Source organism: Capricornis sumatraensis, chromosome 10, assembly GCF_032405125.1.
Source record: "Capricornis sumatraensis isolate serow.1 chromosome 10, serow.2, whole genome shotgun sequence".
NCBI lineage: Eukaryota > Metazoa > Chordata > Mammalia > Artiodactyla > Bovidae > Capricornis > Capricornis sumatraensis.
The window spans coordinates 94,216,288-94,240,363 of record NC_091078.1 but is presented as its reverse complement, the minus strand read 5'-3'; the positions used below and the strand labels follow the sequence as shown (position 1 = coordinate 94,240,363).

The window sequence follows — 24,076 nt, the reverse complement described above, 5'->3', positions numbered from 1 at the left end:
TCCCAAGCCCAAGGGAGATTCCCCCAGAGTCCCTGGGACCAGAAACCTAGGCCCTTTGGGACAAGAGAAGTACCCAAGGTACTCAAGAGGGGGCCAATGAGCTGACAGCGAAGCCTGCACATGCGCACACGGACACAGCTGTTCCACATACCTGCAGCCAGGCGGGCGGGGGCTCCACCCCACAGGCCCACAGGCCCCTTCCACACTGTGTGTGTGTGTGTGTGTGTGTGTGTCTGTGTGTGTGTCTGTGTGTCTGTCTGTCTGTCTCTGTGTGTGTGTGTGTGTCTGTGTATGTCTGTGTCTGTGTGTCTGTGTGTGTCTGTGTGTCTGTGTGTGTGGCTCCACCCTGCAGGCCCACAAGCCCCTTCCACATTGTGTGTGTGTGTGTGTGTGTCTATGTGTGTGTGGTGGGGAGGGGCAGGTCTATGCCCAGGGCCTCCCCATACCCAGGGCCAGAGGTAGTCCCTCAGGGCCAAACTCAGCTGTTGATTTAAAAATATTTTATTCTTTAAAAAATACAGCATTCAACCATCTTGTCCTGCGGTGACCCTCTGCCCCAGCCCCAAATGACCTCACCCCTTGTGGCCAAAGGGTTCTGGGCCATGCTGGGGCCTTAGTCTTAGTTCCCCTAGGGGCTTGGTTCATGCCAGTCCCCCGACGCAGCCCCTTGAACCAGCCGAGCAGGGTCCCCAGATGCCCTGGGCACAGGGATGAGAGTCAGGGACAGCAGTGGGGGAGGGTCACAAAATGCCAGCCCAGGGGCCCTCGGAAGCTGCAAGGATGTTCAGTTACCAGCCCTCCTACCCATAGGAGGCAACCCCCACCCCAGAGCCCGGCTGCAAGGAGGGAGGTGGCCGTGGGGGTGGTGGTGGGGGGGGCAGCCCCACAGTTCCACACGCCAGCAGGGCTCAGGTCCTGCCACCTAGCTGTCGTCCCCGTTCTCACCGGGGCCACGGATGAGGCGCTTGTGGCCCCGCTTGCCCTCAGGGCCCCTGGGCTTAGCAAAGGCCCGCTTGGCGAGGTGCTGCTTGGGGTGCACCTCGTCGTAGAGGAAGTCAGCCGTCAGCTCCGCCCCATCACCAATCTCGATCTGTCCAGGGCAAGGCATGGCTGGTCACTCCGAGGGTGCAGGGCCCCGACACGCACCACCCTCGGTCACCCCCACTCCTGGAGCACCTCGTGGATCTCTTGCTCTCTAGCCCTGGGGTGTCCTCCCAGATGCCCACATGAAATGCCACCCCCAGGAGCACAGAGCTGGGGGCCTGCTGGTGGAAGGCCTTGTCACTTTCCACCTGCCTTCCAAACTCAGGGAAAGGAGAGACACGGGTGTCACAGCTGGGGCTTGTCAAGGCCACCAGCGACACACACAACCCCTTCGGCCTCCATCCAACAGGGCAACAATGCCCCCTGCTCTGCCACGGTCTCGGGATGCTGCCGTCCCACGTAGGGGTGGTGACAGGGCCCAAGGGGACGGCACCCACCTTCTTGGCGATCTCCAGCTGGAAGTCCTGCTCCGCGGAGTCGAGGAGGCGGCTCTTGCAGCTGGAGTAGAGCATGCGCTCCTTGATGCTGCACTTGTAGCCGGGCATGGAGTAGATGAACACTGCGGGGACAGGGAGGCGGGCTGAGGCGGGCCCGGCGCTCCTGCCGCCCCCACAGCCCCTGCAGGCGGCCCGCCCGGCCGTGCGCCCGTGCGGCTCCTGTGCAGCTGCGTGAGCAGTGGAAGGCCCACCACGGCCACTCACCCACAGACTCCAGGGGGTCACCCTCGTGGGTGTGCTTGTAGAGGAAGAAGTGGTAGCGGGCGGCGTCTCGGGGCACTCGGGACGGCAGCTGGGCCACGTCTGTGGGCTCCGTGTGCACCAGCTCGATGGTCTCCCGCTCCAGGTCCAGCTTCTGCCGAGGGGCAGCGGGAGATGTGAGGGCACCGTGAGGGCGAGGGCCCAGGCCCACCCTCCCTGACGAGAATTCCCCGAGGTGGGAAGCTGCGGACAGCTCCTCTCCTGGGGCTCCCCCCATCCCACTCTGAAGAGGCCACTCCTGAGCCCAGGCCTAACTCTGCCCCTTTGAACACTCTGCTGGAGAAGGAAGTCCCACCAAGGATGATGGACAGGTCAGGAGTGAAGGCCTTGACCTCAGGGAGGCAGCATCCCTGGGCCAACCCATCCTCATGGTGGAAGAGCCACTCTGTTTGAAAGGGGGAAGGCCGGACCACTGAGGCCACTGGCTGGGGAAAGGCGGGTGATCGGGGGGCTGCAGAAGGAGTCTGGGACAGGAAGGGGTTCGGGGCTGAGGGGGGAACTAAGGGTGACGTGTGCATGCAGCATGGAGGGTGGAATGAGGGACAGTGTGTCAGGCGTCCCTGCAGGTGAGTGGGGCCCGGGCTGGGCAGGGAACAGACTGCAGCCACTACACACAGCGACTGTAGGGTTCAGGCAGGCAGGGGGGCAGCTGAAGTGAGCGCACGCGTGGGAGCGGGAGCAGGTGGGGTACAGTGCACCCCAACTGTGCGCCTGGGGCAGGGAACCGGCACCCACCAGCTGGATGTAGTTGACTGCCTTCTGTCTGAGCTGCTGAAGTGCCCGTTGGGCCTGCGGCTGCAGGGGGAAGGCCAGGCCCTGCAAGGTCTGGTGTTTGCTCTCCACGCTGATCTCTGTCTTCACCTGGGGACGGGTGAACAGTGAGCGAGGCCCTCTCCTGCCCACACCAGGGGGTAGCCACTTGGGGAGTGCAGGCTCAGCCAGTGGGGCCTGACTTGACCTGGAGGCCTTGGGCTGGGACTTCCGCCCGGTGTGCCCACCTCATTAATACGGATCTGCTGGAGTTCTCTTTCAGCCGAGGTCAGTGGGGCAGGTGCTGCACAGGACGACAGGTGCTTCTGGTACCCGGCAAAGGAGAGGTCATCCTGACCAGTGGATGCAGAGGCGTAAGTGAACACCTTAGGATGGGCTGGCAGAAGCCCATTGAGCACCCCAGCTTGCAGACCTAGGACTCTCCCAGCCCTCCCTACTCATCCCCTGGCACCCACTTGCTCTGTAACCTGGCATAACACCCCACCTTCTGTGGGCCCGTGACCCTAGTCTGGTAGGGTCCTGGTCTGGGGTGGTAGGGTAGGGGGGTGCAGCTACCTTCACAGTCCCGAACAGCTCATCCTTGATGTGGCCGCCTCCAAACTCCTTCTTCACTGTGGCCCGTGTGGCTGCATACAGCATCTTCAGCCGCACCTGAAGGGCAGGGGCCAAGCCATGAGACTTCTCTCCAGGCAGGGCTGCCTGTCCAGGAGCAGGCAGGAGCCTCTGGGTGGGGACCAGGTCCCCTCATTGTGCCCACGCACCCAGCAGAGGGCGCAGCCCGAAGGTGAGGCTGCAGTAGGGTGGTCTGGACAGCAGAGGGAACCCTCACCCAGTGCAACCTTTGCCTCTCAGAGCCAGGCTGACCCGGCTGGGAAGCTCTGAGATGCCAGGCTCCAAGTGCAGGACCTTGTCCCTCCTTCATTCATACTCCCTCAAGCAGGATCTGACATCTCCCCCTTTAGACTCCCCAGGGCAGCGCCATGTTATGTTGATCGGAACCAGCTTCCCCCCCTCCTCCGATCCCGAGGCTGGGCAGGAGTTCTGAAGACTCACGGGGGAATTATCAGGTGACCAAGCGAGGAAGAGCCACTCAAAGCCCTGGGCATTCTGTGAGTCCAGGCGGTAGAGCAGGTAGCAAGGCTGTTGGGCATCCAGCAGCGGCAGCACGGCCCCGTCATAGTCCTGGTCCCAGCAGCCCACCAGCTCCCGAAAGGCGCCCAGCACGAGCTGTTCTGGGGGCAGAGGCCAGGTGAGCCAAGGAGTAGCCATGTCCCACAGCCACCTCTCACCGTGGGCTTGGCCCCTGGAGGTAACTCAGACCCACTGACCACCCTCCCTGCCTTCCCCTGAAGTCTGTGACTCAATCAGTGTGTGAGTGAATGAATGAATGAATGAGGGCGCAGAGCTGCCAGCCTGAGGCTGCTCCCTCTACACACACACACACACACACACACGTGGCCTTGAGAACATGCCAACAGATGACCCAACACAGACAACCGCACCAAGACACGCAGCCCTGTACCCACAGCCACCAACAACACGTCCCCTTACAGATACCCATGGCCCTCACCCCACTGGAATATACCCAGTAGATGGCCCCACTGTGCCTCTGGCCCCCTCCTCCCTCAGCCTGGGGCTCCAGCAGACCCCCTGGCACACCCTTCTCAGAACGAACATGCTGTCGGAAATACCGTCACGGCCTCAGGCCACAGGGATCTGCAGGCAAAAAGGCTTGTGGGGAAGAGGGAGGCAGGGGCCCCCACCAGACACTGCAGAAACAGGTACCCTGCTGCCCTCCACCTGCTCTAGTCCCCTTCCCCAAAAGTAACCAATCAAGAGCGGCCAACCTCTTACCACCTAGGGCTGACCAGTCCCGCCGCCTTCCTGGCTGGCGCAGAGTGGCTGAATGGACACACGCTTGACCCTCCAACCCCCACCAGGAGTCTTAGTGTGGCACCAAACTCCAGCCCGTATGCACAGGCCCAGGCTGGAGGAAGAACTGGGGTAAGTGGACAACTACCACCTAGCCAGAGGGTACCAGCACCCGAGCACCAAGCCCTCCTGATGGGGGCAAAGGGCTGGCTATCCAAGAGCGCCTACAAGCCGGGCCTGCCAGCCCATCCACCTCCCTCTGGCCTTGGCCTCCTCGCCTGTCCTCCCAGAACTCAGATACATCAAGGCTGAAAACCAGCAGTCACGGGCTGACCAAGGCCGGGAAAAGGTAGGGGGCGGGCGGGGGCGGAGGCGGCTGGCCAACAGCACTGCCAAAATTGTTTCATTTGTTGCCAACATTTTTCAAACTGGAAAATCTGATGTAACAAGTGGAATTCCTGGCTTTTCTAGAAAAATCAGGAAGATCAAGCCACACTCAGATAGGCTGCCGGCAGGAGGCTGGACCCTCTGGGGCTCCCAGGTGGCCAACAGCAGGTTGCAGGTAAGGGCCCACTGAGAGACTCCTCCTGCTCAGTGTCTCAGGGATGTTCTGTCTGGGAGGTGACAGGGAAGGCTGAGGTCTGGGGTCCATGAGTTCCTCTCTCTGGAGGGGTGCAGGGGGCTGACCTACCCCAATATCCCCAACCCGGCCTCTGAGAGCATCTGAATTTGGGGACCCTGGACACCATCCAACAGAGCTCTAGCTCTAAAGCCTGGGTGGACTCTCAGTCTGGGCAGACCCAGCTTTGACCCAATTCAGCATGTGAAAAGTCAGCTGGACACCAAGCCCATTCAGGAGGCACCCAGAAGGGCCCACTACTGCATGGCTATCAGGAAGGGCTGGAAGGATTTGTGGGGGCCTGGCCCATTCCCAGTTCTGGAGTCTGTACCCCTCACCTCCAGGGACGGTCCTGTGCCCCAGGACTCCTCTACTCAGAGCTCCCCAAGCCTCAGTCTAATCCTCTGCCTCCCCAAATTCCCTCCCCACTTCAGGCCTCAGCTCAAGCTCACTCACACCCCAAGCCCTATACCTCTAGCACCACCCCTATGGAAGCCTCAGATGCCCCAGGTTCAAGTCATGGCCCAGCCAAACCTGGAATTCCTTGGTCCTGCTCTGAAAGAGACCGACACAAGTCCCTTCTCCCCACAGTGAGGGCACTTCCCCTGGATAGGGCTCCGGCTTCTCCTTAGGACTCTTCCCCAGCCAGCGGCCAAGTGAGGCCAGGCCTGTCCACCACCCAGGGAGGTGAACGGCACTAGACACCGAGGGCAGTGCCTGGCCTTACTCATGTCCTGCGACCCTATAGAGCCTCTGGAAAGGCTCGGCAGGACCCTTGGGCAGGGCTCTCCTTGCTATGTCCCCAGCTCCTGTGTAACAGGCGTAAGGACCATGCCCACCACCGAGGCTCTCCTATAAGGCACCTCTCATTTCCAGATGGGAAACTGAGGTCCTGAGGGGCTGAAGGACAATGTTCCCCCCACCTCCCAGAGAAGCAGTAGGGTCCAGCCGCCAGCCTGTCCCCTCGCCCACAGAAAGCACTCACCGTCCTCAATGACAACTTTGATGAGTCGCACAGAGCCAGCCCGCGCCTTAGCAAAGAACTCCTTCAGCTCTTCGGTGGCTACGAGAACAAGAAACATGGTGGGCGCTGAGCAGGCACAGGGAACAGTGTGGGCAGGGACACGCTCGGGGCTTGCTCTGTCCTGGGGGTCTGGTGGCGGAGCTGGGAGCCAGATTAAATACGGCCCCCCATGTGACTGGGAACCTGAGACGGCCGCTGAACGCAAGCTCCCAAATTTAGCCAGCAGAGGTGGCAGGCAGGCAGCCTGCTGGCTGGGACGGCTCTGTTGACAGGGCACATGGAGATGAGACAGCCCACCCGGGAATGGGATAGGCCAAGCCAGCCAGAATGAACAGCTCCCACCTGTTCCCTGCACCCCCAAGAAGGCCCAGCACAGGGCTAGCCTGGGACACACCCAGCATCCTCATATCCACAGACAAAATTACAGGAGCCCCCAACATACGTTGACCACTATGTCTATTCACACACACACACACACACACACACACAGATGCAGTCCCCAGGTTGCTAATAAATTCAGACACAGGCAAACGCAGAGCATGGCTAACAAATGTGTGCAGGCAAGTGGCTGTACACAGAAACACAGAGGTACACACTGCTGCGCGCGCGCGCGCGCGCGCGCGCGCACACACACACGCACACACACACACACACACACACACACACACACACACACACACACACACACACACACACACACACACACACACACACACACACACACACACACACACACACACACACACACACACACACACACGCCCAGCCCCATTCCCCCAGCCAGGCTGCCTAACGCTGGGAGGTCCTGAAGAGCCAGGTCTGCCCTGGCTCAATCCGGCCAGGGGGCGATAAACCTCTACCCCCCAGGCAGCCAGGAAGAGGAGTGACTCTCAGGGACTCTCCAAAACAGACCCTGACTGTGGTCCCTGAGCCGCAGAGCCAAACGGTGACAGCCAATGGCCAGGAACACAGCTGTAGAGGAGGATCATGGTCAGAGCTAGGGGAACGTGGAAATCACAGGTCCACTGGTGGTTCAGATGGGGCAGCAAAGGTCCAAGTTAGGAAGGGCCTCCTTGGGTCTCCAGAGGGCTGCACAGGGCCAGGCCAGCATGACCTTGGGGCTGCCCAGGGGTCAGGAGAATTGTGTGGGAACACAGCTGGAGGGTTGAGGTCAGAGAATATTTATAGGGCCCGACTGGCAGCTCGAGGGTGGGTGCGGGGGGGGCCTTTAGGAAAACAAACTCTGGTCATGTCCTCAGGTGCCCATCATGCAGGGTGACCGTGAGCATGATTCACAGGGCAGTGCTGTGTACCACCCTCCAAGGCCACAGGGTGGGTGGAATTGCAGCTAAGCCAGGCAGGCCCTTGGGGTTGACAGCAGCATGGTATGGAGACATAGCCCCACTGAGCCAGGACAGACCTGCCCCTCAGTGGACTCCAGGCCTGAGGTTCCACCAGATGTAAGTGACCTCTGACCTCACTGAACCTCAAACTCCTCTATAAGATGGAGTTAATACGTCCCACAGCATTAGCCTGTCCTAATAGCAATTATTCATTTTTATTACTGCAATGACAGCAGGGCAGGCTATTACCTGCTCAGACCTCCCCCAAGGGAGAGGCTGACACACCCCTTCTAGTGTTACCAGGACAAAGTGACACCCCAGTAGCGGAAGACATACCGCCCTCCATGTCTCCTCAGCCACCATCAATAATCCAGAGGCCAGGCCTGGGACACCTGAGCCTCTCTCATCAAAGATTCATGCCCCCCACCTGCACCCCTGCTGCCTTGCCTCCCACCCTGTCTCAGTCAGCCTCAGGTTACAGCCCTCTCCTGCCTGCTGTGAGGCAGCGGATCGGGACTGGCACCCAGGCATCCAGGGTGATCTCTCCTGCCACCTCCCCAGGCCAGAAATGGGAAGGGGTGGGCTGCTCCCAGGCAGAAGGAGGGCTGCCAGATTTCCCTAGCCAGGCTGATCTCAGCATAAGGGAAATGAGGGAGTGAAGGAGGGCCCAGGCCACAGGACCAGTCAGCCCAGCATGGGGCGGTGGAGCCCTAACCTCTAATCTCCTCCCAGTTGGAGGCAGCAGCAGTGATCAAAGGGGAAGGAAGGGGCAGGTCTGGTGAGCGGTTGTTCCCTTCCGTGGGGCTGAGTCATGAAGCCGCCCCTCCAGCTCTTCTTGGAGAGCCCTGGCCCAGACCCAGGCTCCTGCTTATTCTGGTCCTATGGGGCGTGGCCAGGGAAACCCTGTCAGGGCCAGCCACCAAGCGGCCACAACCGCAAGCAGAGATCCAGGTGGTCAGGCTGGTCGATGGTGATGGCCCTGGGCAGGGGATCCTGGTGTGGTGGAAGAAATGGCTGAGGGCCAGACCAGCAGGCTTCTGGGCGAGCAGCCTGGGCCTTTCCCACAGGCCAGGCAGCCCTCCCAGGCCAGGGACACAGGGGCACACTGAGGTCCAGATAGTCAGGACACCTGGCTCCCGGCCACTGCTTCTTCCCTGTCCTGTCGAAGGAGGAATCGGACCCTTGCAGGAGGAGGAGGATGCCCTGGGCTCTGGGGTGGAGGACCTGGCCTGGAATCTCTAGGTCAGAACCTTCTTCCTTGCCTCCAGCCTGGAGCTGGGACCTTCCAACCCTGACTGGGGCAGACTCAAGAGATCAGAATGGAAAATGGCAGGGAGATCAGAGGTCAAGGTCAGACTGGCAATTCTCCACATCCCCACTTAGAAAACACCTGTCCCAAGTTTTTGCCAGCCTAGTTTGTGAGGGTCTGGGGAGGGGCCAAAAGGTCAGGACCCCCTCCTCACACAGACACAGCCAATAGGAACCATACTGTGCCTCCATTGACTCGAATGAACACTGCAAGGCACCCAAATTGTGCACATGCACACAGACACCCCCAGACATGTGCACACAGTCACGAAACACTGATCATGATGATTCCATCATCATCTGAAGACGATTCCAGCCGACAGCGTCCAACCAGCCGTTAGTGCATGTGCACTCGATGTACACAAGCAGTCAGATCCAGATGTGCACAAATAGGGCTGTACCCACAAGACAAGTGCACATGCGTGCACACTTCCTCAGATGTGAACATCCGGGTACACCCACCCTGCGTGCTAAAAGATGGGCACACACAGGCACTTCCACCCCCAGATGGGAACACAGCCGCTTCCACCCCAGCTGCGTGCCTACATGTACACGCACCCTCAACTATGCACAGTAAGCCCGCATCCCACCAAGAAATGACCACCCCAGGCGACCCGCGGCTGCAAAAGAAAACAGGAAGCTTCCCCAGGCTGATGCCGGGAGAGGAAAGAGGGGCCCGACAGCCAGGGAGGGGCCGCAGCCGCGAGCAGAGACCCTCGGCCCCCTGTCCGTTCGCCATCCGTCCTCACCGTGGATGCCGGTCTGATGCGCCATGACTCCGTGACCCGCTCCGCCCGCGCCCTCGGAGCCCTCGGCTTGGCCCCGGCCCGGCTTGGCTCGCTTGCACTCGAAGGAGAGGAAGGAGGAGGATGTGGTGGCGGCAGCCCAGACTCGCGCAGCTTCCCGGGCGGTGCCGCAGGACCCGACCCCAGAGCGCCCCGCCCCTGACGGGCGAGGGGCGGGGACTCCGGGCCGCGCGTGCGCATAGTGGGCGCTTGGTTCCGGGTGGGCCTAAGACGGGGAATGGATCGGATTGTACGCGCGCTTGCGCGTGCAGTTTGTGACCAAAAACAGGTCCAGCGTGTGGCTGAGCGCGTGTGTCTGTGCACCCTGACCCAAGTGCCCTGGCGCTGGGGCGTGTCCGTGAGTCCCAGCCAGGTGGGTTTGCAGGTGGGGGATCCGCACTTACCCCAATTTGTGGCCTTGAAGGGGGTGGAGGCGTGTGTTTGAGTGGCATCCCTTTCCTCTGAGACGTCTCTTGAGCACCTCCTGTGGGGCCTGGGCTCCTCGAGGCGTCTCGACCCGCCGGCCCTGCCCTAGCAGTGGGAGCCCAGACAGACCTTCTACTGGGCAGTCAGCAAATGAACGGAGTCTGTGGCAGTGAGCACCCTGTGCAGAGAGTAAGGGACCCTCAGGAGGAGGTGAAATTTGAGTGGAGACATGGAGGAAAGCCTGGTAGAGCAAGGGAAAAGTTTTCCGAGAAGAGGAAATTGCATGTGCAAAGAGGGTCCGAGTTTGGTGAGTCTGAGAAACTTCCCAACTCCTAATCAACTTCTGACTCCATAGCCAGGAGCGTTGCCTTCTCTGGCATCAGCCCCTGCCTGCTGGTTACCAACAGAATGTATCTTCCAGGCCACTGTGATTGAGTCAGGGTGAGCACATGATTGGACAGTCTGTCCAATCAGAGCCTGTACTGGGACTTTGGTTGGGAAGGTTAGAAAGGCTTTTGCTGAGAGTTGGTGATGGATTATGTGGCCTGCCTGGTATCAGGCTTCAGCTTGAGCTCCCTGCCCCCTGTCCCTACCCCACCCTACCTAGGCAGCATTGAGCCCTCCTCTATGTGCCCCACACCCTGGGTTTCTCCAGCACACACAAAACTGAAAGGTTTTTCTTATTCATCTTCCTGTGCACACCCCGAGGACTGGGGCTGTGCAGTGAGCTCACCATGACCACTTCAGCACTTATTATGGAACATAAAAACCACGTGTAACAGTGAAACCAGCTCTTGGGAGAACAGTTCATAGGCAAGTGCCCCCAACTCTGAGATCTGTCACAGCCCAGTGAGGCCAGCAACACTGAGTCTCTGGTTATATCAGCTCTCAGACCTGCCTCCCTCCACAAGAACACTTGGCAGTTCCACAGAACCATAAGAACCTCATCCTCTTGGAAACAGGAATTAACCAAGAAAACAGATTAATAAAAAAAAGAATACGGTTCTGTTCCCTATTAAAATGTCCCATCACTAGATGAACTACATGGCTGTCTTAACATCAAGGTCTCCCCTGCTACCTGGTTGGCCTCACCTGCATCGTTTTCTTTGTTTTTATCACTACCTAACATTTACTTGCTTATTTCTTTACTGTCTTCCTCCCACCAGTCGTTAAGCTTTTGCCCTTGCTGTATCCCCAACACTGCTCTGTTCCCAACAGTGCCCAGGATTAGTGGGTCCCCAATAATATTTACCCAAAAATAAATGTCTGAATGAACTGTGAATCTGTGTGTTGCACAGTTACTATGGCAGGGCACAGGTGTTACTGTCTCCTTACACATGTAGAATCTGAGGTTTGGAGAAATGAAGTGATTTGATCCAAGTCATAAGGCAGTGAGTGTTCCCCAAGAACCTAAGTTTCCTTTACTCAAGAAATTAGGACAAAGGATGAGAAATCCTTCTGGGCAGTGGCCCTCACGGCCTCCATCACTGTCTCACACCTGAGTGAAAAGGGTTGAACCAGAGAAAGGAACTTCCTGAGAGAATGGGATTGTGGCCCAGTCCTGCTCAGTTTCAGAGCCTATGATGCACGCCAGGAGCCCAGGGACCAGTGGAGCATCCAAACAGACTCCATCTCTAGCTGAGATCTGGTTTCAGGCAGAAAGATGAGAAAGCTGCACACAGCTCCTCAGATGAGCCCAGGGATTATCAGGGTGTCCAGGAATAGGTTGGTTGCTCCTTTCTTGCCGATGTTTCTCAACACAGAGTCAGCCATTGAAATTATTTGAATGTATTTTTTTTCAGATGGGTCAACAATTCAAAAAAAAATTTTTTTAAGTGAACTGTTAATATAAAGGACTTCCCTGGTAGCTCAGGCAGTAAAGAATCTGCCTACAATGCAGAAGACCCGGGTTTGATCCATGGGTCAGGAAGATCCCCTGGAAAAGGAAATGGCAACCCACTCCAGTATTCTTACCTGGGAAATCCCATGGACAGAGGAGCCTGGCAGGTTACTGTCCATGGGGTCACAAAGAGTTGGACACAACTGAGCGACTAACACACATTAATAGAAAATTACTGAAACAAAGGGAGGAGATTGTAAAATCTTGGAATGGAAGAGTCCTCCTGGGTATGTTACCAAACCCAGAATTCATATGAGAAAGAAACAAAAAAAATCATTTACATTAAAAATAAAAATTCTATTATGGCTGATTTGAGTTGTATGTATGGCAGAAACCAATACAACATGGTAATAATTTTTTAAAAAGGAAGAAAAGTCTATATAGAAAAACCCACAATCAAAAACACAAACATAAAACTGTTCAGTTCAGTCGCTCAGATGTGTCCAACTCTTTGCAACCCCGTGAATCACAGCACGCCAGGCCTCCCTGTCCATCACCAACTCCCGGAGTTCACCCAAACTCATGTCCATCGAGTCAGTGATGCCATCCAGCCATCTCATCCTCTGTCATCCCCTTCTGCTCCTGCCCCCAATCCCTCCCAGCATCAGGGTCTTTTCCAATGAGTCAACTCTTCGAATGAGGTGGCCGAAGTATTGGAGTTTCAGCCTCAGCATCAGTCCTTCCAGTGAACACCCAGGACTGATCTCCTTTAGAATGGACTGGTTAGAGCTCCTTGCAGTCCAAGGGACTCTCAAGAGTCTCCTCCAACACCACAGTTCAAAAGCATCAATTCTGCGCTCAGCTTTCTTCACAGTCCAATTCGCACATCCATACATGACCACTGGAAAAACCATAGCCTTGACCAGATGGACCTTTGTGGGCAAAGTAATATCTCTGCTTTTTAATATGCTTTCTAGATTTGTCATAACTTTCCTTCCAAGGAGTAAGCGTCTTTTAATTTCATGGCTGCAAACACCATCTGCAGTGATTTTGGAGCCAAAAAAAATAAAGTCTGACACTGTTTCCCCATTATTTCCCATGAAGTGATGGGACCGGATGCCATGACCTTAGTTTTCTGAATGTTGAGTTTTAAGCCAACTTTTTCACTCTCCTCTTTCACTTTCATCAAGAGGCTTTTTAGTTCCTCTTCACTTTCTGCCATAAGGGTGGTGTCATCTGCGTATCTGAGGTTATTGATATTTCTCCCAGCAATCTTGATTCCAGCTTGTGCTTCTTCCAGCCCAGCGTTTCTCATGATGTACTCTGCATAGAAGTTAAATAAGCAGGGTGACAATATACAGGGGCGGCGGCTGAGAGGAGCTACCCCATGCCCAAGGTCAGGGGCGGTGGCTGAGAGGAGCTACTCCATGTCCAAGGAGCGGCGGCTGTGCAGGCACAGGAGGGCTGAGAGGAGCTACTCCATATTTAAGGTCAGGAGGGGTGACCTCATCCAAGGTAGGAGCAGCGGCTACACTTTGCTTGAGCAGCTGTGAAGAGATATCCCACGTCCAGGGCAAAGAAACCCAAGTGAGACAGTAGGTGTTGTGAGAGGACATCAGAAGGCAGACACACTGAAACCATAATCACAGAAAACTAGCCAATCTGATCAAACGGACCACAGCCTTGTCTAACTCAATGAAACTAAGCCATGCCGTGTGGGGCCACCCAAGACAGGCGGGTCATGGTGGAGAGGTCTGACAGAATGTGGTCCACTGCAGAAGGGAATAGCAAACCACCTCAGTATTCTTGCCTTGAGAACCCCATCAACAGTATGAAAAGGCAAAATGAGAGGACACTGAAAGAGGAACTCCCCAGTTGGTCAGTAGGTGCCCAATATGGTACAGATCAGTGGAGAAGTAACTCCAGAAAGAATGAAGGGATGGAGCCAAAGCAAAAACAACACCCAGTTGTGGACGCGACTGGTGATGATAGAAGCAAGGTCCAATGCTGTAAAGAGCAAAATTGCATAGGAACCTAGAATGTTAGGTCCATGAATCAAGGCAAATTGGAAGTGGTCAAACAGGAGATGGCAACAGTGAACGTCGACATTCTAGGAATCAGCGAACTAAAATGGACTGGAATGGGTGAATTTAACTCAGATGACCATTTTATCTACTACTGCGGGCAGGAATCCCTTAGAAGAAATGGACTAGCCATGGTCAACAAAAGAGTCCGAAATGCAGTACTTGGATGTAATCTCAAAAATGACAGAGTGATCTCTGTTTGTTTCCAAGGCAAACCATTCACTATCACATAAAATTGTAACTGGCTACAAACAATATACTTGCAAATCATTTCAAAATAAAGAGTTGATTTCTTTTATATATAAAGAACTGTCATAAATCAATAAGAAAAAGACCAATGGCTCAGTAAGAAGACTGGGCACAGGACACAAAAAGACCATCTATAGGAAATGAACTGCAAATAATGTCTCTCAAATCTGTGAAAAATTGCTTATCCTCTCCGATTAAGTGAAAGTCAAACTAGACTTGCATATTTTTTACTTATAGGTAAAAATTAAAGGTATTTCTGTTCAGTTGCTCAATTGTGTCGAGCTCTTTGAGACCCCATGGACTGTAGCCCAGCAAGCTCCTCTGTCCATGGAATTTTCCAGACAAGAATACTGGAGTGGGTTGTCATGCCCTCCTCCAGGGGATCTTCCCAGTCCAGGGGTGGAACCCACAACTCCTGCATCTCCTGCATTGGCAAATGAATTCTCTACCATTAGCGCCACCTGGAAAGCCCTTAGGTAAAAATTTAAAACTTTATTAAAAAACTGCAATGGTCAAAGGATGGGGAAATAGGCTGATTGGTGCCACCTTCATGTAATATCTACGAATTATTAGATGTATTCCCTCTCCCCCTTTTTCTTTTAAATTGTGAAATTCACATAACATAAAATTAGCCATTTTATACTGAGCCTGTGCACCACAGCTAGAGAGTCCACGCACTGCAGTGGAAGATCCCGCATGCTACAACTGAGACTCAAGTGAAGCCAAATTAACTAATGAAAACAAACAAACACTAAAGGGATTTCCTTGGTGGCTCAGTGGTTAATGAATCCACTTGCCAGTGCATGGGACATGGGTTTGATCCCTGCTCTGGGAAGATTCTCACATGTTACAGGGCAGCTGAGCCTGAGCGCCACAACTCCTGAATACCACCACCACCACACCACCACCCGCCGCCTAGAGTCTGTGCTCTGAAACAGGAGAAGCCACTGCAATGCGAAGCCTGCAATGAAGAGTAGCCCCCGCTCGCCACAACTAGTAAAAGCCTGAGCACAGCAGCAAAGCCCCAGTGCAGCCCCAAATAATTCTTTAAAAAAGAGTTCATATGCCACAACTAAGTTCAGCACAATGAAATGAATAATACATTAAAAGATTAACCATTTTAAACTGAACAATTCAGGACATTCACTATGTTGTGCAACCACCACCTCTATCTAATTCCAAAACATTATTTATCACTCCAAAATAAAACTTTATATTCATTAAGCAGTTACTTCCAGTTCTCCCCTACTCTCAGCCCCCGGCAACCATCAGTCTCCTCTCTTTTTCTATGGATTTACTTACTTTGTTGTTCAGTCGCTCAGTTGTGTCTGACTCTTTGGTGACCCCATAGACTGCATGCAGCACGCCAGGCTTCCCTGTCCTTCACTATATCCTGGAGTTTGCCCAAACTCATGTCCGTTGTGTTGGTGATGCCATCCAACCATCTTAGAAACATAAAATATGTGACCTTTCGTGTCCAGCTTCTTAATATAATGTTTTGGAGGTTCATCCACCTTGTACAATGTATCAGCATTTCATTCTTTTTTGTGGCTGAATAGTATTCTGCTGTGCATTCGTGCTACAGTTTGTCCATCCATTCATCCAGTTGATGAACACTTGGGTTGTTTCCATCTTTTGGCTGCTATGAATAGTGTTGTTGTGAACAAGGAATGCCTTGATGCCACAATTCTGTTAGTAGGAACTGATCCTACCAATATGCCCACACAAAAAAACTTGTAAAGCAAAAAAAAAAAAAGAAAATTATGCAAATGTTCACACTGGGGGACTAGCTACATAAAGTCTGCATGTTTGCAGAGACTGCTCGGTAGCCCTCACAAGGAACAAGGCAGCTCTTCAAGAACTGATGTAAGAAAAGATAAAGGTATCTTATACGAAAACTTCACGTGCAGGATACAGTGTAGAGTATCCTATCATTTACATATATATATATATATATATATATATATATATATATATCCATCTCTTTGTGACCCCACGGACTATAGCCCACCAGGCTCCTCTGTCCTTGGGATTCTCCAGGCAAGAATACTGGAGTGGGTTGCCATTCCCTTCTCCAGGGGATCTTCCTGACCCAGGGATCAAACCCAGGTCTCCTGCATTACAGGCAGGTTCTTTTCTATCTGAGCCATCATAGAGATGCACTTTTTTTAACCCATTCATTCATTGATGAACACATGTTTTTTCCATGTCTTGGCTATTGTAAATAATGCTGCAATAAACATGGTGGGGCAGATAGCTTTTTAAGGTAGTGACTTTGTTCTCTTCAGAGAAATATCAAGAAGTAGAATTGCTGGATCATACAGTACTATTTTTAGTTTTTTTGAGGAACCACCATACTGTTCTCCATAGTGGCTGCACCAATTTACCTTCCCAGCAACAATACATGACAGTTCCCTTTTCTCCACATTCTTCCAGCACTCGTTGTCCCTGGTCTTACATGGTTTTGTTTTATTTTGCATGAACTTGCACAGAATACCCTTGACATCTCTGGAAGGATTCACTAGAAAGTAGTACCATTGTTTGACTTCAGGGAAGGAAACTGAGTCATAATGAAATATATTAAATATTTTAAATTAAATCTAAAATCTTGTTAAGAACAGGTATGGAATTCAACAAAAGCCTTTTCATTGTGAGTGAAAAAAACCACAGCCTGAAAATGGCCCTCTATCCCTCACAGGCCGGCTGGGTTAGCTGAGGAGAGGTCTCTGGCCAGGAGGGGGCAGGCTTGAGTTCATTCGAGAGTGGGAGAAGGGTGTCACTGGAAAGTGAGGAATTGCAACTTTCACTTTTCACTTTCCTGCATTGGATAAGGAAATGGCAACCCATTCCAGTGTTCTTGCCTGGAGAATCCCAGGGACAGGGAAGCCTGCTGGGCTGCCGTCTATGGGGTCGCACAGAGTTGGACACGACTGAAGCGACTTAGCAGCAGCAGCAGCAGCAGGGAGGACTCAACCCAGAAACGAAGACAGACCAATCCCAAGGAACCTCACCTACAACTTCAGACACTAGACATGACACAGAAGAGCCTGGAGGCTTCTGGAGACAGAAAAAGGCAGACACAGGCCATTCCAAAGTCCTGGGAGTGACGGGGCACTGGATTTCAGCAGCAGTAACAGCCAAAAAACAATGACAGCAGTCAGAAAGAATTCTGGACCGAAATATTAAATAAAAAGCAAAGGCAGGGACTTCCCTTCTCTGACGGTCCAGCTGTCAAGACTCTATGCTCCCAATGCAGGGGGCCCAGATTCGATCCCTGGTCCAGGAACTAGATCCCACCCATTGGAAGGAAGGATCCCACATGTGCAACTAAGACCCAGCACAGCCAAACACATTTTAAAAAAAGAAAAAGCAAAGACAGAACACAAGCTCTTTCAGACTTACAAGGACCCAGAAAAAATGACCAGAATCCAGTCTACCTTTGTTAGACATACCCACCACTTTGCTGAAGCGAAATAACAGAGTAAACCAAGAGAATCAGTCTTGGGATCCAGACAAGAGCAGAGGCTCCTGGGAGCCTACGGAGCCACAGAAGCCTGGGTAGCACTGGAGGAATGCTCAGGCCCCCTTGGAACAGGGAGGATGGGATTGCCGTCAGACTCTACATGGCTCTGAAAACTCAAAATAGTTAAGGTGGGCAACAGACCACCTGTGACTCCTGGCTGCCAGGAGCTTCTCTGAATACACCTAAGAGAACAGGACCTTCATCCACCCGGGGAGTCCGAGATGGTAAGTGTGGGGAATAGACTCTGTTTGCATTGTTGCCTCTGGTTTAAGATTTTAAAAGCCTCTGAGCCATTGGCTGATGGGATGAGGAGGTCACCCCACTGATAGAATTGGGTTTGCTCCACTCTGGGTCACTGGTGCATTTTGTCCCAATGACAGGTTGTAGCTCAGGTGTCCTTTAGAAAGCCTTCTTTTTGTCCCCTTCCCCTTTGAAGGCTGATTCAAGCACTGTCCACCAGGACTTCCCCATCACTACAGGTGAGCTCATTTCCATTAGTGCTCTTCTCTTGCTTGGGGTCTGACACACAAAGTGGGGACAGTAAATTAGCTCCCAGGCTAGCTGGAACTGAGTTACTTGAGGGACAGCTTGTTGGGCACAGCTCCTCTACCCCAGGAACCATACTCTGCGGGTGGGGGGAACTCCCAGTGGGGCAGGGCTGGCCTCCAGGAGGAAGTAAGGACCAGTGGTGAGCAAGTGCTGGGCTTAGGCATGGAAGCGAAGGTAGGGACTGCTCCTGTAGTGCCCCCCACTGCCCCCTTCCCCTGCCCCAGGACCCTGGGTTGTGGGGCCTCAGGGGCTTTAAGTGGCCAGGCCTGTCTTCCCAGAGGAGGAAAGGGGAAGAGAAATCCCCCGTGGGGGTTCTGAGTCAGCTGCACTGTCATAGTGGAAACAGCACAGCTTTGGGTGTCAGGACACTTCCCCTCTGTGGGCCTCAAGAGTCCTTGTTATGAGATGGAAGTAACAGTCCTGCATAGGAAGTTGGGCTTCAGTGGCGGACGGTGACAAAGCGTGGTGCTAGCATGCAGGTGTGAAGGGGGACACAGCTGCAGACCCCGTGGTGGTGGGCAGCCAGGAGTTAAGAGGCCTACAACATCTTGCCCCCAGCCCAGATGAAAGTCTTTCACTTCCCTTAGTCACAAGTCTGAACTCTTGACTAGTTGCTGTTTCGGGGAACCAAGGATTCTGTTTGCCCATCAGTCACTTAACACTCTAGTGAGGCCCCTGCTGTCTGTCTAGAGAGGACATCTTGATTGGAGGCACAATGTTTACAAGACTTGGCCTTGAGGGTGGGAGTGGATGTTCAGGATAAGGAAGGCCAGGGTGACCACCAAGCCCGGTCTGAAAGCGGAGGGTGCCAGGCCAAGTGGGTGAGGCATGCAGGTCACCTGAGGGAACACTGTGCTCTGAGCCTCTTACTCAATGTGTCAGGCGTGTGACACCTCCAAGTACATCTTGTTCCCATCTTGCCCTTGTGTAAGGTTCCGGGCTAGCAAGAAGAGGCCTGAGTCTCTGCCATGGACATTGATCCGGCCTGGAGGCCCCGGACCCCTACGGCCTCCCTGGGCGGGGAGGAGGCACTTTCCCTCTCAGAGGCTCGTGCCGCGTACCGGTGGGTGAACCTCAGCCTGCTCAGGCTCCTGGGTGAGCGGAGGCCAGCCTCTTAGTCTCTCTTAGGCTCAGTGTTCCTGCCTGTAAAGTGGGGTTGATAACACCACCAGCTTGTCGGTAGGTTTGATGGCACCCAGGCCGCGCACAGGCTCCCTCCCGGGCGACGGGGAGGTTGGGGTTTGGGGGCGTCGCCGCGCAGCCGGCTCCGCCCCGCCGCTAGCCCGCTTCCTCCTCCCGGGACTGGCGGGCGGTGCCGTCGGCCCAGCCTCTCGCCCGGCGCCCCGCCGGCAGCCCCCGGCCAACGCGCCATGTCAGCCGACTGGTTCCGGCGCCGCTTCCTGCCGAGGGGCCCGCTCCCCGCGCCGCGGCCACCCCGGCCCCGCGCCAGCCCCGTGCCCTACCGGCGGCCCCGCTTCCTGCGCGGCTCGGGCTCCAGCTCCGGCACCGCCGACGCCTCGCGCCGCCCGGACGCCCGGCCCGTGCGCAGCCCGGTACGGGGCCGCTCGCTGCCCTGGAACGCAGGCTACGCCGAGTGAGTGCCCGGTCCCAAACGGGGGCCCGCCCGAACCTCCCCCCTCCCCGCGAGTCTTATCCCGAGGCCGCGTCCCCCACCCCATGATCCCGCCCGGGTCCCGTGCTGACGACTGAGAAAACAGGCTCCGCTGAGTGAAGGATCCCGCGCCCCCGACCTTGTGGATAACTTCCTCTGGTCCCTCCCGCATCCCACCTCAGGTCGGGAAGGACCTGCCCCCTCAGCCCAAAAGCCTACCCCCTCAGGCTTCCAAAAGAGGTAGGGTCCCTGCAGAGATCCAGCGTTCTGGGCTTTGGAGAATCCTTCCACTCCTCACACACACACATCTCACCCTGGGTTATGGCTGAGATGGGGCACCAGATAGGCAAGGAAGCCTCACAGCTCCCTAGGCAGCCTTGTCCTTACCTGCCAGCCCAGGACAGCAGGTAAGCTCCAGAGCGGCTGAGTCCTGAGTTTTGCCTTAGCTGTGAGATCACTGAACAGTTTGCAAACTACCAGCATTTGTTTGTCCAGGTGTGTGCTAGGGACAGCACGGTGGCTATTGCTCCAGAGGGAGGGCTCCCTTCTATGTTTCAACTGTTCTCTGTGCCCATGGGGGCAGAGGTGTGTCTCTAAAAGGGTCACTGATCACATCCTGGCCTCAGAATCATCAACGCAGAGAAATCTGAGTTCAATGAGGATCAGGCGGCCTGTGGGAAGCTGTGCATCCGGAGATGTGAGTTTGGGGTTGAAGAGGACCAGGAATGGCTGACCTTGTGCTCAGAGGAGGTGAGTGCAGCTGAGCCTGAGCCCCTCTTATAGTCTGGGGCCGAGACTGCAGACTGAGGTTCTTGCCCTAGTGCCTCACTTTCAGTCAGGGGACAACTAGGGAGGCCAGGCAGAGCCTGATGCCAGGCCCCTCCTGTACAGTTCCTGACAGGTCATTACTGGGCACTGTTTGATGGGCACGGTGGTCCAGCTGCAGCTATCCTGGCTGCCAACACTCTGCACTCCTGCCTGCGCCGGCAACTGGAGGCTGTGGTAGAGGGCATGGTGGCCACTCAGCCCCCCATGCACCTCAGCGGCCGCTGCGTCTGCCCCAGTGACCCCCAGTTTGTGGAGGAAAAGGGCATTAGAACGGAAGACTTGGTGATCGGGGCTCTGGAGAGTGCCTTTCAGGAGTGTGTGAGTGTGACCTTTGGCTGGGGAAGGAGGGAAGGTTTTACCCCCAGGGACCTGAGGGACTCTGGGTTAGGGGGGCGTCCCTGCACTTAATGGTGATCACCCTGGATCTTCGGATTGAGAGGATAAAATTGGGTTAGGCTGTTATTAAGCAGTCACCATAACCTCTCCTGTTTTTCCAGCACCTCCTATTAATATGTGCTAGGTGCTTTTACCTGTATTATCTCATTGCATATCCTTTAGGTCCTTGGTTTCTCTTCCTCACTGTTTAGGACTTCCATACCTCCCCAAGGATATATTTAGATCTCCTGACCACAGGGATCCTGGAGTCATAGTGACTTTGGGCAGGGACTGCCATGCTTGCTGGTTGGGAAGTGCGCTATAGGGTGGGGGTTGGGGACAGGGGCACAGTGGCAGTACAAGCAGCAGCTAAAGCAGCTTTGGTTTGCCCCAGGATGAGGTGATCGGGCGAGAGTTGGAGGCTTCAGGCCAGGTGGGTGGCTGCACAGCCCTCGTGGCTGTGTCCCTGAAGGGAAAGCTGTATGTGGCCAATGCTGGGGACAGCAGGTGAGTGAGCTCTGGAGGGTGAGCGAGGTGGGGCAAGCAGATGGGCAGGAGAGGTGGGGGGGACAGTGAAGGGGGCTGGAAGTGGAGAGACAGAAATGAGGAAGATGGCTGAGCTGTTTGTGCACTGGGTATGTGCCAGATGCCAGAGGGGCAGGGGCCTCAGGGACCGGGTCAGATGGTTGAGGCTTTATCCCGCAGGACTTAAGCAGTCACGGAGGGGCTTTGAGCAAGGGATTGGCGTGGGCAGAACTGGCCCCTGGTGGTTGGAGGAGGGGCCGGCAGGAGGGAGGCCATGGTAAGGATGGAGGCTGCTCCACAGACCTCTCCGTCTCCTCTAAAACTCCCTCCAGGGCCATCCTGGTGCGGAGGGATGAGGTACGGCCCCTGAGCTCTGAGTTCACCCCAGAGACTGAGCGGCAGCGGATCCAGCAGCTGGTAGGTGCTCTTAGTGGAGAAGATGTGGATGGAGCCCCAGCTCCTGGGCCACCAGAGGGAGCCTGATCTGAGCAAGGCCTCCCTATCCCAGGCCTTTATCTACCCTGAGCTTCTGGCTGGTGAGTTCACCCGACTGGAGTTCCCTCGGCGACTGAAGGGGGATGACTTGGGGCAGAAGGTCTTGTTCAGGGATCACCACATGAGTGGCTGGTGAGTGAAGTGGGGTTGGGGACACTGTGGGGAGAGCCCTGGGGTCCAGGCTCAGCTGGGTGGCCTGGGGCAGTCCCCTTCCACGGGGCAGGGTGGGCCCTGTTGGCCTGGGTTGATACTGGGTCTGCTCCTGGTAGGAGCTACAAGTGTGTGGAGAAGTCGGATCTCAAGTACCCACTGATTCATGGACAGGGTAGGCAGGTCAGTGAACGGCCACTCCGAGAATCCCTCTTGAATCGCCCCCTGTAGAGGTGGGAGCTCCTTTGTCCCTCAAGGGGGCCCTTGGCTGAGGTCCTAGGGGCTGCTTCAAGGTCACAGGGATGTTTCTCTCTCAGCCCAGGGGCCCGTGGGTCACAATCCACCTCTGTGTGCTTTACGTGTACATTTTCTGGGGCTGTCTGCTATCACCTCACACCTCTGTTATTTCCAGGCTCGGCTACTGGGAACCCTGGCCGTCTCCCGGGGTCTAGGAGACCATCAACTCAGAGTCCTGGACACAAATATTCAGCTCAAGCCCTTCTTGCTATCTGTCCCACAGGTGAGGGGGCCACAGCACTTCCATCTGCCCAGAAAAGCAGACAACGCAAGGTTGGCGGGAGCTAGGAAGGGAGCTGTGAGGAGACCTCAGACTTACCTTGCAGGTGACTGTGCTTGATATGGACCAGCTGGAGCCCCAGGAGGAGGATGTGGTTATCATGGCAACTGATGGGCTCTGGGATGTCCTGTCCAATGAGCAAGTGGCACGGCTGGTGCAGAGCTTCCTCCTTGGCAACCGAGAGGACCCACACAGGTACTGTAGTTGCTGGGGATCTGCCTGGACCTGGGTTAGTACCAGCAGCAACATTAAGAAGTACCGAGAAGACATCACAGCAGAGGAGTCCAGCTAAGAACAGTTGGCCAGGACTGGAGCTACCTCAGGCTTCCTGGGGGTGACTGTGGGTCCCCAAATTCTCTGGGTCCATACTCACATGGTCCAATCTGTGGCCCTCCCAGTTCCCACAGTCAGACTGCACTGCTTGAGTTCTCAAGCGTCCAGCACTGGGGGAGCTCTCCCTGAGGGCTGGCCTTGCCTCTTTGATCTGGCCCCAAAGTACATCTGCAGGACGGTCCCCACAGGTTCTCGGAGCTGGCCAAGATGCTGATACGCAGCACACAGGGGACGGATGACAGCCCCATACAGGAAGGGCAGGTGTCCTACGACGACGTCTCTGTGTTCGTGATTCCCTTGCACCACCAGGGCCAGGGGCACAGTAGCCACTGAGGATTCAGACACCGCATCCCAGAACCATTAAGGGGTCAGGTGGGATATAGGTATCCCTCCACCACGGTCAACAGCAGGTCTGCCTGCCCCAGTCCCAGACCGAGCCCTGACCCCAACCCATTTCAAGGTGCGCATTTCTACAAGGCAGTCAGAGCTGGAAGAAAGTAGGGAGTTCCCCAGGTCCCCTCCTTGCCAGGCAAAGAACGCTACTGTCAATAATGATGTCTGGCAGAGTCACTTTACATTAGGAATCCACACAAGGCTCCTCAGAGAGGATCCTGAACAGCCTCAATACGTTATTCCCAAATCGGGACAGCTGGACTAAGTGCATTGGCCAAGGATGCCAGAAAGGGCAGACAGACTGTGGTTGGATCCAGGTCTCTAACGCATTAATGTCACTGAGATCCTACTCTTGCTCCCCTTTGTGCTGGAGGAGAGGCACGGACGCAGGGGCTTTAGTTGGGGGAGAAACTAATGGGCAGAAGGAGCCCCAGAGGTGGCTGAGTGGTGAATGCCCTCGTCACTGCTCCTGACTGCTCCTCTCTGGCCCCAGCCCTGCCCAAGGCTGATGCCTCAACAATGCCCTTTTGTTGCTTCCATCACCTCCCTATTAAATGTTTATGTGCAGAGAACCCTTGTGAATTGTTAACTGC

The 24,076-nt window shown here is 55.1% G+C and overlaps 2 protein-coding genes across 3 annotated transcripts; one reads left to right on the top strand and one right to left on the bottom strand.

Moving 5' to 3' along the window:
• Positions 1-553: 553 nt before the first annotated feature.
• TWF2 (twinfilin actin binding protein 2) lies at positions 554-9,604 on the bottom strand. 2 transcript variants are annotated; one of them, XM_068982467.1, is made up of 9 exons: positions 9,489-9,604; positions 6,050-6,127; positions 3,627-3,805; positions 3,129-3,224; positions 2,756-2,905; positions 2,538-2,657; positions 1,746-1,896; positions 1,482-1,603; positions 554-1,090 (listed from the first exon to the last, which is right to left on the bottom strand). In XM_068982467.1, the coding sequence occupies exons 1-9, from the start codon at positions 9,511-9,513 to the stop codon at positions 923-925; spliced, it is 1,089 nt and encodes a 362-aa protein (XP_068838568.1). In that variant the 5' UTR covers positions 9,514-9,604; the 3' UTR covers positions 554-922. The 2 variants fall into 2 exon arrangements, with proteins under 2 accessions (XP_068838568.1, XP_068838570.1); XM_068982469.1 differs by having other exon boundaries at positions 2,538-2,663; positions 2,801-2,905.
• Positions 9,605-19,565: 9,961 nt separating this feature from the next.
• PPM1M (protein phosphatase, Mg2+/Mn2+ dependent 1M) lies at positions 19,566-24,043 on the top strand. Its single transcript, XM_068982313.1, has 10 exons — positions 19,566-19,789; positions 20,434-20,557; positions 20,699-20,953; positions 21,405-21,517; positions 21,868-21,952; positions 22,044-22,162; positions 22,300-22,363; positions 22,593-22,700; positions 22,804-22,952; positions 23,279-24,043. The coding sequence occupies exons 1-10, from the start codon at positions 19,566-19,568 to the stop codon at positions 23,421-23,423; spliced, it is 1,386 nt and encodes a 461-aa protein (XP_068838414.1). The 3' UTR covers positions 23,424-24,043.
• Positions 24,044-24,076: the final 33 nt, after the last annotated feature.

Bases quoted from the DNA above. Each gene is read 5' to 3' on its own strand.
- TWF2 (XM_068982467.1), bottom strand. From the start codon at position 9,513: ATGGCGCATCAGACCGGCATCCACG. The intron at 2,906-3,128 runs GTAGCTGCACCC...TCCACTGGTCAG, and splicing joins AGCTGTTCGGGACTGTGAAG to GATGACCTCTCCTTTGCCGG. The intron at 1,897-2,537 runs GTGGGTGCCGGT...GCCCCTCGGCAG, and splicing joins CAGTCAACTACATCCAGCTG to AAGCTGGACCTGGAGCGGGA.
- PPM1M (XM_068982313.1), top strand. From the start codon at position 19,566: ATGTCAGCCGACTGGTTCCGGCGCCGCTTCCTGCCGAGGGGCCCGCTC. The intron at 21,518-21,867 runs GTGAGTGAGCTC...AACTCCCTCCAG, and splicing joins GCCAATGCTGGGGACAGCAG to GGCCATCCTGGTGCGGAGGG. The intron at 22,364-22,592 runs GTCAGTGAACGG...TGTTATTTCCAG, and splicing joins TTCATGGACAGGGTAGGCAG to GCTCGGCTACTGGGAACCCT.